This window comes from Neolamprologus brichardi, chromosome 18 (assembly GCF_056152115.1).
Source record: "Neolamprologus brichardi isolate AB-2024 chromosome 18, ASM5615211v1, whole genome shotgun sequence".
NCBI classification, from domain to species: Eukaryota; Metazoa; Chordata; class Actinopteri; order Cichliformes; family Cichlidae; genus Neolamprologus; species Neolamprologus brichardi.
Genome location: NC_142121.1, coordinates 15721019 through 15732797, shown reverse-complemented (window position 1 = coordinate 15732797; position 11779 = coordinate 15721019). Strand labels below are relative to the sequence as shown.

The 11779-nt window shown below is 39.9% G+C and overlaps 1 protein-coding gene across 4 annotated transcripts in view; it reads right to left on the bottom strand.

Annotated features, from left to right (window-relative positions):
* Positions 1 to 497: 497 nt before the first annotated feature.
* The window catches only part of myo9b (myosin IXb), a 31572-nt gene continuing 20290 nt past the window's right edge, over positions 498 to 11779 (bottom strand). The window contains exons 24-41 of one of the 4 annotated variants that reach the window (XM_087831399.1): positions 9885 to 9963; positions 9459 to 9650; positions 7322 to 7407; positions 7133 to 7212; positions 6200 to 6384; positions 5750 to 5854; positions 5417 to 5587; positions 5293 to 5325; positions 5095 to 5206; positions 4934 to 5007; positions 4639 to 4831; positions 4329 to 4457; positions 3373 to 3478; positions 3168 to 3299; positions 2942 to 3065; positions 2291 to 2388; positions 2082 to 2203; positions 498 to 1513 (exon numbers count right to left, since the gene is read on the bottom strand). In XM_087831399.1, coding sequence (XP_087687525.1) covers positions 1245 to 1513; positions 2082 to 2203; positions 2291 to 2388; positions 2942 to 3065; positions 3168 to 3299; positions 3373 to 3478; positions 4329 to 4457; positions 4639 to 4831; positions 4934 to 5007; positions 5095 to 5206; positions 5293 to 5325; positions 5417 to 5587; positions 5750 to 5854; positions 6200 to 6384; positions 7133 to 7212; positions 7322 to 7407; positions 9459 to 9650; positions 9885 to 9963 — 2290 coding nt within the window. In that variant the 3' untranslated portion in view covers positions 498 to 1244. Of the gene's footprint in view, positions 1514 to 2069; positions 2204 to 2290; positions 2389 to 2941; positions 3066 to 3167; positions 3300 to 3372; positions 3479 to 4328; positions 4458 to 4638; positions 4832 to 4933; positions 5008 to 5094; positions 5207 to 5292; positions 5326 to 5416; positions 5588 to 5749; positions 5855 to 6199; positions 6385 to 7132; positions 7213 to 7321; positions 7408 to 9458; positions 9651 to 9884; positions 9964 to 11779 lie in introns of those variants that run through there. The other 3 variants (XM_087831396.1, XM_087831397.1, XR_015716758.1) reach the window with 3 other exon arrangements.

The following is an 11779-nucleotide window of genomic DNA, read 5'->3' as shown; positions in this document are numbered from 1 at the left end:
ACAAACAGTTTTTCAAAACCACCTCATATGACAATATCTGCATACATTTTAGATTTAAGCTCCAATTGTCTGACATTTAGATTTTGATGTGGTCAGCGCTTCACTTCTTTCTATTCTAGTGTCATTTCATACCTTTACTTCATTCTCCGATGTTGTGTTTGTTTTACTGAGTTGTGTTTCACTGTTGACTGCTGTAACACTGTAATTTCCCAGCTATTGGAATAAATAAAAAATACTAACACTTATTCCAATTAAATACTCACTTATTAAATTTTCCGCAAATATGAGTTTGAATGTCAACAGCATTACATTTAAATTCAACTTATGATTTGACCCGATTTCCAGCTTCATTTTTTTTTATTCTTGACTTGACTAATAAAATAATCAAAATAATTGTTTCCTATTAACCTTTGTTTAACACATGACAGAAAATAAGTACATTAGTGACTAGAGGATGTTGCAGCATACTGAGCCTTGATAACAGTTATTTGGTTTATTTCAGTCGGTGATATTGGCAAAACTTGGATGATGTCCTAAAATAAAAAAGAAAACGAAATTATAAACAGATGCTGACTTGGTGAAGTTGCACAGCTTTGCAATAGCAAATAAAGTCAGTCAGGTAAACTTAATCAGTCACAGTAGTGTAGAATTAAATCAATATATAACTAGAAATACAACTAAAGGAATGTCTTTGTGAGCAGGATGAGAACACAAAATGCAGCGCTGAAGTCTTTAGGAGACAGAATCACTTTATGTACAAGGTCAGAAGTTTTCTGGTACAAGCACAAGCTATTTATTCCCCAATAACACACAAGGCATTCATTAGTAACACAGTGATTGAGCTCAGAGTTAATTAGTAAAAGACACTCTTGTGTACTTGAGTGCTCTTTATCACGTTCTATATTTCTCGACAGAGCTCGTCACAAAGAACACGTCAAAAATATCTGCCTTTTATTAAAATCAGAGCTGTACAATTCTGAAATAGGTTAAAAAAAAATTACACGCAGTATACTGATACAAAGAGAAGTACTAATCCAGATCTGCCATAATAATAATAATAAAACCTCCCCGAAAGAACAGTCAGCATCATCTCCCATTAAATACATAAACAGTTATATATATATAAAGCAGTTAATTTCCATACCAGCATGAACAAATCGAAATGTCTACAAAACAAAGTGCACATTTTTTTGTTTCCATTAATACACATTTGGGAATTTTTCAAATTATAAAAATTTATGGTGTTATTCTCCGTTTAAATCTTCATCCTCGTCAATGTAAGGGATGTCCAGGTCGTCAGAGCTCCTGTTAAACTTCTTACTGGCTATCTGGGGCATGCTGGCTGGGGAGGGAGTGTCTTTTCGAGGCTGGATAACATCTGCTTTTTCTCCAGATGTGAACTCTTTCTGTTCAGGATTGCGTTGAACCATTAGATGTCCTTTTCTCTGTGTTAGGTCAGCAGGTTTGGGAGGGAGGTCAGGTTCCTGGGTTTTCACATTCGTGATTGATTTTCCTGAGAAAACAAACATTACTAAACACACTTGGTATGATGTAGTACACAAGAGAAGCTCCAGCTGAGGTCATAATTTGGATTAATTGTTAGGGAATTACTGCGATTTATACATAATTCCTCATTTACATGTGTTTCATGGCCAGGCGAGGCCTGTTCTTTTGTAATTTCATTAGAGATGCGGCAGATATAACACCTGAAGTTGGTTCAAAGTGTTGAATATGTACTTTAAAGCTTTGCACTGTAATTTTAAATATGAGGCCCAAAAAGAGATCAGTGCAAGTGAAAGAGACTATCATATCAAAACAAACAAACAAAAAAAACAACAACCCCTCACCCCTCCCCCAAAAACAAAAATAAACACACTCTCAGAGTGAGGGAGGGAGAGAGAGAGCAAAAACTTTAAAGTGGCCAAAATAGACCCCGGACCAGCTCAGTGACATCAAAAAACACAGAACACAGCTTAAGTGAATGGTGGTTTGTGAAAAACAACTTTACAATGTTTAACCAAGTGACAAACTCTCATTGTTACACCCAGAGGAAGGCCAAAGTACCATACCTCTTTACTGACCTTCCAAGTCCAGTGTCCCTAGTAGGTCCAGGCTGTCGGTGCTCAACCATGATGAGGAATCTAAGTTTTCAATGTCAGATTCTTCCTGATCCAGCTCAGGCAACCTGGAGACCAAGTCCAACCTGTAAACAAAAAAGATATTAACATTCAAATGAGAGAAATAAGAGGAATAAAAGGAGTGCAACTACAAGTAAACATTACTAGCTCACTTTTCTTGCTTGATGGACTTGATCCTTTCAATGAGGGTCTTCATCGCTTCATCAGGCTGTGTTTCCTGTGGAACCTTGAGCTCGGACTGTTCAACAACCTGCACAGAGGCCAGAGCAGCATTATTGTGAGCTATCTGTGGGTTTATCTCTCTCTTGTATTTGTTAGTGCTCCCGAACTTTTATAACTTCTACTTAATCATTTACCTACTTTACTTTTTTTGTGCTCAGAACTGTTTGCTAAGGACCATTTGCACCTACTATTTTGGAAAATGTCGAAAAATAGGAAGAAAGAGGAACAAGAACGTGATGAGTCGGCGAGCCTTGCTAGCACAATCACAGCTCCGCTAACCGAGAAGCTAGCAGAGCACAAAGCTGAACCTTTGGCAGAAATAAGAGACACCTACAAGAAGTATGAGACCAAATTTCCAGCTGTGCGGGAAGCGGTGGAAGACCACAAACAACGCATCTTGAGCTTGGAGCAGTCACTGAACCCCAGAAAGGCCAGTTCCAATATGTGTTTCTGGGATAGTTTACTTTTTCTCTTTAGCAGGGTCTGTCTTAATGCAAAACATCACCCGGGCTGATGCAGTTAAAACAGACGCTGTTTGGTGTTGGCATTTGTTCTGCCCTTCCTTTGTAGCGTCCTCTCACCGTGGCTTGTCTTCTGAGTCTGAGTTGATTGACAGCCATGGTCTCTGCGTGTTCCAGCTCCTGGATATTTTGCATCTTTTCCTTGTAGCGCCTGAACTGCTCAGTGATCAGGATCTCCACACAACTGTGCAAAACAGTCAATTAATATTATTATTATTTTAGAAATACAGAGAGTGTCTAACAAGGACTGTGTAAAGTTGCAGTAGTGCACAATATGATCACTCACAGTGTAGTCCTGGGCACGTCCTTCATACAGAGGAGGGGGTCATCAGAATCAGGTGAACGCAGGATGCAGGGGGCAAACACAATAGCAAGTGCACTTGGTGACATCTTATTGTGCTCTTCTTCCTTTGCAACTCTGAGAGAAACAAACGGGTCAAAATCTCACTGGACTTTCACCACATGACTGAAGAAAAGTCGACTCTGCCTACCTGACAAGGTGAAAGATCAGCCGCTCTAACGTGCTGAAATTAGCAGGAGGAAGTTCTTCGAGCTTTTGGTACACGGCCTTTATTCTCTCTTCTTCCTCGGGTAATTCTGGGGATGAATTAACATGGGAAATTTTAAATATCTGCACTCACATTTGTTTATATTTGAAAATACCGAAAATCTTAAAGTCACCATTGAAACACAGAGTCAACATGTACATAGTGTCTGTCAATATTATGCAGAATAGTCACAGTTATAACTGCTATGTTTCTTTTTAAGCAATAACATATACACATAGCAGGCCACATTATTAGTTACACATGTTCAACTGTTTATTAACACAAATATCTAATTAACCAAATGCATGACAACAAGTCAATGCATTTAAACATATAGACATGGTAAAAATAGCAAGCTTAAATTCAAACTGAGCATCAGAATGCAGAAGAAAGTAGACTTTGTGGTGTGATGTGGTTGTTTGTACCAGACAGGCTGGTCTGATTATTTCAGAAAGTGCTTATCTACTGGGATTTCTTACACAACGTTTACAGAGAATGATCAGAAACCGAATGAACAGGAGTTCTCTGGCCGAAAATGCCCTGATAAGCATCTCAGAATGCCACACCTACCTGCATATTGTTACCAACTGTGCCAAACGAAGATCACATTGTCTCATTGCTCTTGTGTCAAAAAGCTCAAATCATCTCAAACTGGTTTCTTGAACAGTTAGTTCACTGTACTTAAATGACCTCCACAGTCTCCAGATCTCAATAAAGTGGAGGACCTTTGGGACGTGGCTGAGCAGGTAATTAAAAATGTGGAGAAGCTGTGTGACACTAACATGTAAACATGGAACCAAAGTCTAAGAGGATGTTTGTAGGACTTTGCCAAATCTGTGTCATAGAGAATTAAGGCATTTCTGAAAAAAAAAGTGCTCAAAGTTTAAACAGTTCCTCACCCACAGCATGCAGAAAGTCGTGGTAGAGAGAAAATGTCATGAGGGGGTCAGGCAGCTCTCTGAGCCAGCGTTTAATGAGGCCTGTGATGGTGTGGATCGGGTAGTTATCTAAACATGCCGTCTCAGGATCTGAAGGTAAAAAAACAGGTCACACACACACACACAAAAAATTATACTCAAAAAGAGGTTATTTTAAATGGCTTTTTTTGCCATTAGGTTCTGGAGATTTGATGACTTTTTTAGAATTTATACTCTTGTAAAATAGTTTTTCTGGTAACTTCGTGCATTTCAACTTTCATTAATTTCTTACTTTTCTGCAGAACCTGGTGAAGCTCCTTCGCTCGGCAGGCCGAGCCCGACTTGCGGTAAATCCCTTCGGTGTAGAGGCCGTTTAGCTCCACGTGCATCAGCAACGTCTCCATCACTATGGGCACGGGGTTGGCTTTAGTGGTGAGGGCGCACACCTGCACGCCAAAGTGAGCTGAGGGTCGTAAATTGCCATCCTATCACAAGATAAGAAGAGTAGACATGAGTCTCAAGCAATAAGAGGGAACGTTTTTATACTTATTCTTTCATACTACGATATTTGATTGAAAAATACCTACCTGCCTGGCACACCGTGTCGAGCAGTCCGTGATGATTTTGCTCAGGCATTTCTTGTGACATATCAACTTACACGCTAAAATAAAAACAGGAGGAAAACACAGTCAAATTGAACTGTCTATTGTTTCTTGAAATGCTCATACAAATTGTTTTCTTAACTCACCACTGCACATATAGGCTTTCTCCATTCCCCAGATGTAGGAGCCACACAAGTCACATGACTGCATAATGTTCACCTGGTATGTGCTGAACAGGTGATCCAGAGGACTGTCAAGCTGTAGACACAAGAAATAAAGCAAGATCCCTCATGAGACTCAGCAAGATTCACGAGAAGTAAATTCAATTATGATATTTCACTTACACTTTTATCCTTTTTCCTTCTCTTCTTCAACGTCTAGAACCCAGAAGGGAAATATACATATATATGAGCTGTACTCTTAAAGTATTTTAGCAACTGAGGATCGACTGAATGCAATAAAATGTACCTTTGCAGGTTCAGACGCTGCTCGTTTCTTTGTGGCCCTGATGAAGCCGTCCAGCACAGACTGGAAGAGGTTTACCACCATTGGAACTTCTCCCTTTTCAGTGGGTCCTGCTAGCGTGTTCACCTTGTTATGGAAGCCTTTCATCAGATCTTTGTAGTGAATCTGGGGCTTCTGATGGTGCCAACAGAAAGTGCAGTTATTCAGCATTTTATTTTCAAGCTATTTGGTCAGTAAAAGTGTAAAAAAAATGAAGATTTTCACAAGGAAAACATGAAAAAGCTGCCTTCCATATTCCTCTGTCATTTGAGCCAACAAGTTAAAACACTGACTGACCTGGACAGAGTACATGCCTTTGATGTTCTCTCTGAACTGCATCGTGGCTGTGAGAAAAATCGTCTCAGCTGGCGACCGATCCTTTCTAGTTTGCAGCTCATTCACCTGATGACAAAGGTGAGGAAAATGTGAACAACTAGAAGTTTTTCTAAACGTGGATAGCTGATATTGAAGCTGAAGACAGGAAAAAATGTGCTAAATATGGACAATATTTACTGCCAAAAAAGGCATTATTTAAATAACTTGTAAATCTGGTTTTAAGGTTGTGTAAAATAACTGGGCTGGCTATAACTGAGACCCATTTCATGGTACCCATCTATGTGTACAATGATAATCTACCTAAGAAGTAAGTCCTGAAAATAGCACATTTATGGTATAAACGAGAGAGTCGTGTGGGTTTAAACTCAAGTTAGAAACCTGCTCCATCTCCCTCTTAAGTTGTGATCTCACCTGATTCCCAAGGAACTCGTCCAGGTTTCGTAGCTCCTTGCTGTCAGTAACCTCTTGGTCCAGAGAGGAGTCCCACTGCAACCCCCGTGTGGTACGGCTGATTCGAATGGTGGGGTTACGATTTGTTTTCGCACTGTTTTGGTTTGTCTTTTGGTTAGAATGTGAAGTGTGCTTGGAGAAGGTGACTGTTGGCAGCAAAAGGACAGATAGCAATATTAGTAATGACATTACAATAAGATTTGACTTAACTGAAGGTTAAATCCTGTAATTTTAATGAAATGCTCATTTTTTAAAAGAAACTGATATTATCTAGTGGGGCCTTTTATGCAAACTTTAAGACAGGGAAGTCAAACTTATTTTACATCGAGGGCCACATACACCTCTCTTTAAGTTTGCGTTAATTCACGCAAAATAAAAAACAAAACTTCTATAGTAAATCATGAAAAACAGGGACTTTTTTTTGCCATTTAACAGTTTATCTGTTACTTAACTATGTTGGTGTAGTAGGAATGGCCATGGAGGAGGTCTTTATCCAACAGTTAAAGCTATAAAACTTGTCAAATACAGTTCCAAATCCAACATCTTTTGACCTCCTTCACATTTTCCAAAGCCTTCCAAAGGGCCAGACTGGAGTTTTTGTCAGACAGATTTTGGCCCTCTGGGCTTTTGTGTGACACCGCTGCTTTAACGGCTATTACACTAAACAGAACAAGTGTGTCAAACAGTGGTATGACAATACACAAGGTAAACCATGGTAGGGAAGACACAACATTTACTTCCCTTTCTTCTCCATTTCCACACAAAAAATGACTTTAAATATCTTTAAATATCTCCTGCAGCCCATTTAAAGTTTACTACATGTCAGTCATCAAAGTGTCAGCAGTGTTGCATTATATAAATACACAGAATCTGCATTTCCAGACTTGTGGTTACCTGCTTTATCTGTTGGAGATTCATTGCTGGGGGATATTCTGGGTGCCATTTTCCTCAGGAATTTACCGAGAGACCAAGCCCTGCAAAAAAGACAACCTGCATAAATTCCATGTAGCAGAATATCAAATTACCTCAGAACGTTAATGTTGGATTTTGAATTTTTATAAATTAACTGAGTGAGGGCTTTACTTATCAGGGGTGCTGGTGTCGTGATGTCCTATGCTGTCCTCATTGGTGTTGTGGATTGGAAGGGAGAACGTTGAGCCATCAGTTATCTGAAACATAAAGATTCAAAAAACTAGAGCACAAATTGTGTAAAGAAGCCAACAGCAACAAAACAAATCACGTTCTGATCCAAAGTGACAGTCGCTCCTTTCCCCCCAACCGTGCTCCCCTGCTGCGCAAGCACCAATATCATCTTAAAGGCTTACATTTAAATTTACAAGTGCCTCCACCAAACCACACCCAATGCACATGATATAACTGCAGCACAATAGTGACAGTCCAGCACCAGCTTCAGTTAAACGCCAAAGAAGAAGAAGCAGTCTCCGGTATCTTAGCTGTGTCCAAGTTCAGAGGTGTCTTTTGCATGTTTCGTAAGCCGCATTTGTAGGTCGATTACGTAACAGCGACATGACAAAGGATGTCCAAATTCGAAGACTCCTCCAAATGCTGCGACAAATGCGTCCTCCTTTTTACCAGATTTGTGTCGGGTGTCTTTTTGGGTCACAAAATAAACTTTTAAGATAAACTTCAAATATTTGCCCAATTTATGAAGACATCACATATTTGCACAAGTGCCCTGACGTTTTCGGAGACGTCTGTTACCCACCAGCTCGATAGCTAGCCGGGTGGTCAAGGCTCACTAGAGCCGGTGTTCCAGATTAACTGGCGTCGCAGATCAACTGGCGTTGGTCGAATAGATGTGTGGTAGACTTGCTTTTAAAGGGCCGCTACCGACAAGCCAGCAAATAAACACCAAATATTAAATCTGTGACATTTGTGATATTACCTCAAACACAGTCCGTCAGTCTTGTTGCTGCTGAACAACAAAATGTTTAAAAATGTTGCGAGTTTACTTGGTGATTTTCTCATGCACGAGGCGATCGCGAAAACGGCAAACAATTAACATCACGCCGATGCTGTTCACAGGACAGCCAGATTAAACGATCAGGAGGATCTTGTATTCGTTATCGTTCCGCTCGTAAGTTTTATTACTCCGATTTCAGCGTTTTCGCTTCACAACTAAAGCATGCAGTTTACTTTGTGTACACTCAAATGGAGTCGAGTCAACTATTGCCACCTGTGGCCAAGTGCCTTAGCCTATAGCCAGATTAACTTGTGACACACACATCTGCACCACGTCTGAATTTGTTTCATGCATATTTGTAACTTTCAATTTTGTCTGTTTTTGCATCTTGCAAATAAATCTTTACACTGAATGAAATGATATTAAGTATTTACTCCAGTGTCCTGTTATATTTGATGGAGCAAAGGGCAGACGACTGAGTTTATTAAACCCCACCGAGACAATCTGCAAATTTCATTAAAAGTTTAATAAACTATCATCTTGTCTTTCTTTTTAGTTAGCACATACCTTAAACACTTCAAGCTGTAAGCTAATGATAGTTATATAAGAGCACATGCATGCTGGTGCAATAAGCTGTACGTTTTACGTCCAATGGATGCATGATCTGATTAGTCGACAAATTGCAAAAGTAATCGGTTACTAACAAAATAATCTTTTTGTGGCAGCCCTAATGTTAAGCAGTCATTAATAGACCAGGATGGCTCTGTAAAGAGGAAATCAACAAGTCATATTTGCATATATGCATTATCAGGGTCAAGGGGAACATATGTTACTTTAATATGTACAATTCCTTATGGTTAAATATTATTAGAAGTTTCAGTCCACAATTAAAAAGACTTGATGATAAGTTAATAAATCAAAACTGATTTAATAATGGACGTCTATTAAATACTGTATGTTAGTTTGTGTTGCATAATCATAACGACAAGAAGTGACCAAACACACTGACATCAGAGCACATAATAATATTCTTCTCATATTCTCATATTCTGTCCTTGCTGACCCTCTCCTCATTTTGGGTGGAAAGACAAGAAAGATCAGAAATTAGCTTTAAAAACGGGCTTTAATATTTCCCTTCTGCTTGAAAGCAACAGCCCATTTTTCACTGTCCTGGCCTGCACAGCAGAAATCAGAAGGCCCAGAACATTCCAAGCTATCCAACCATTTGGTACATACACATGCAAGAGTTGCATGCAGAGAAGAGATCTGGTTGGCAAAAAAATCCCTATATCCAACCTTGGATTTGAGGTCCCGGATATCGGCGCTACTGACCAAGCTCGTCAGACTGGCCACACGGGGACTTATGGGCGGCAGCGGAAAGCTCCAGTACTCGCTCTCCTTGGAGCCACCAAAGTTACACATCAAACCACTGCGGGCGTAGGCTAAGCGCCGCTTGTGTTTCTTGCGCTTGCGGACCCGGACCTTGACCTAATTGGGCCAGGGAAAGTGATGAGGTACGAGGTCTGCGAGACCTCCTTTGATGTGCAAGAAGCCTCCTTTCATGTGTTTTTCACTGTAACATTAGCTCACAGTACACAAAGCTACAACACTATCATAAATGCAGCAAGGACACTAGCAATCACACAATAAGAGCACAAAAATAATAAAGACAGGTTAAATTAAACTTTTTAGGTCAATCACTGATACAGGAGCTGATGTTACCTCGTTGACTGAAGATGAGCTGTCAGAGCCTGATGAGCTGATCTTGGAAAGTTCATCTGCAGACATGGACTTTTTGGTGCTGTATGTACAGGGAAATAAAAGCAATGAGTGATTGTTTGACTAAATATAAAACACTTTCCAATCATTATTAATAGCATGAGAATCTATACTTTAGGATCTTAAGGCAGAAATACTTATTCAAGATGCTTAAACAGAAAGCATGTCATACAGTTAGACCCATAACTATTTGGACAATGGTATCGTCTTTGTAGTTTTGTCTTTGTAGTTTTGAGTTTGAGACTGTGCAGACTTGCAGCTTTAACTCAAGGGTTGTACCAGTACTATTGTACAGGGTTTAGGAATTACAGCCTTTAAAAAACCCCCAAAAAACACAGACAGTCCCCCATTTTCAGAGGCTCAAAGGTAATTGGACTGACATAATTTCAGGTGATTTCATCTGTCCAAAATTCTTTTTTGTCTTCTTTTCCAGAACTGTGCTAGCCCAATCAAGTTTAATGCCTTTCTTTGCCTCAGTGTAAACCCTCTGCTTTTATTACACCATTCATTGGAAGCAAGTGGCAGAACCTGCTGCTGTTGTGCTTTTTGTTCATTTTACTAACTTTATCTCCATCTAACGTTGTTTTTTTTGGCTCACATTCAAGCAAATGAAGTGGCTGTCTTTTGTTTCCCCCAGTCTTTCAAAGTCCAGATCTAAAAGCCTACTACTTGTCTTCCTTTGCACTCTCAACGACAGAGAACTTCCAACACCTGATCATCAATGATGATGTGACTGCCCAGAGCAAAATCTGAAATCCCAGCTGGGATTTGAAATCTGGAGCTGTTCTAACGATCATCGGGGAGCATGTGATCTTTGTGGAATATAAGATGGACCAGCTCTGGTGAGCCGATTAACACCAGAGGGAACAAAGAGTGCAGTTTGATGCGCTTTACATGACGACACACTCTTACTTCCCGGACCACTGTGCGACCTTCCATGGCTTCAGGACTTTTCAGGCAGACTGGGATGTTGATTGCGTAATAATTTCCTGCAGAAATGCATCCGTATTACTCACTAAGGGAATTTGTCATTGCTACTGGTGTTTGGATCTAGTGTGAATCCACACACTGTTTGGATTCCTCTGTCAGCTGATGCGGAGGTCATCCAAATAACCGTGGCTGTGGATAATGACCATCCTCTGCACCACATAGTGGAGATGCAGCTGATCACTTTTCTCAGACATCTGTTTGCACTGTGCTGCCACAAAGACTGATTTAGAAAACCTCGGTCATACCGCACGCCCTACATTCATTTTGGGTTTAAGCTTCTTGCTGAATCATTTAGATTTGGACTCTCTGAGCTCTTCGCTGTTTAACTGAACTCCTTCTTTACTGTAACTTTCAACTTTCTGAGCAAAGTTTTTTTTTTTGTTTTTTTTTTTTAAAAAGCTGCAGTAACAGACATTTTCCCAGCTATTGTCTCATCTTCACCCAATTCACATTCATGAAGGCGTCTCTTGATTGCAGACCTTGACAATGATACGCCTACCTGCTAAAGAATGTTTTGGACTTGCTGGGAGAGGTTTTTCTTAGCTAAGGAAAAAATGTGTCTCCCATTTTGGGCCTTGGTGTGCTTAGCACTCCCTAGTCTTTAAAAATTTATTGGATTTGTTAATGTGGCCACGCCTAAAGTTTCAAAAATCTCTTGGTGGGTTTCTTTTCAGCCTAACAATGGCCTCCTTCACCTACATCATCGTCGCACTGAGCCACACGATCAGATTTTCAGTGAAAATCTACAAAATACCAGTTAAACACTTATCTGCTTAATTGGTCACCAAAGAATGAAGAAACAAGCTTCAACATCCTATTAAACCTTTACTTTTGAGTCTTTGTGAGCT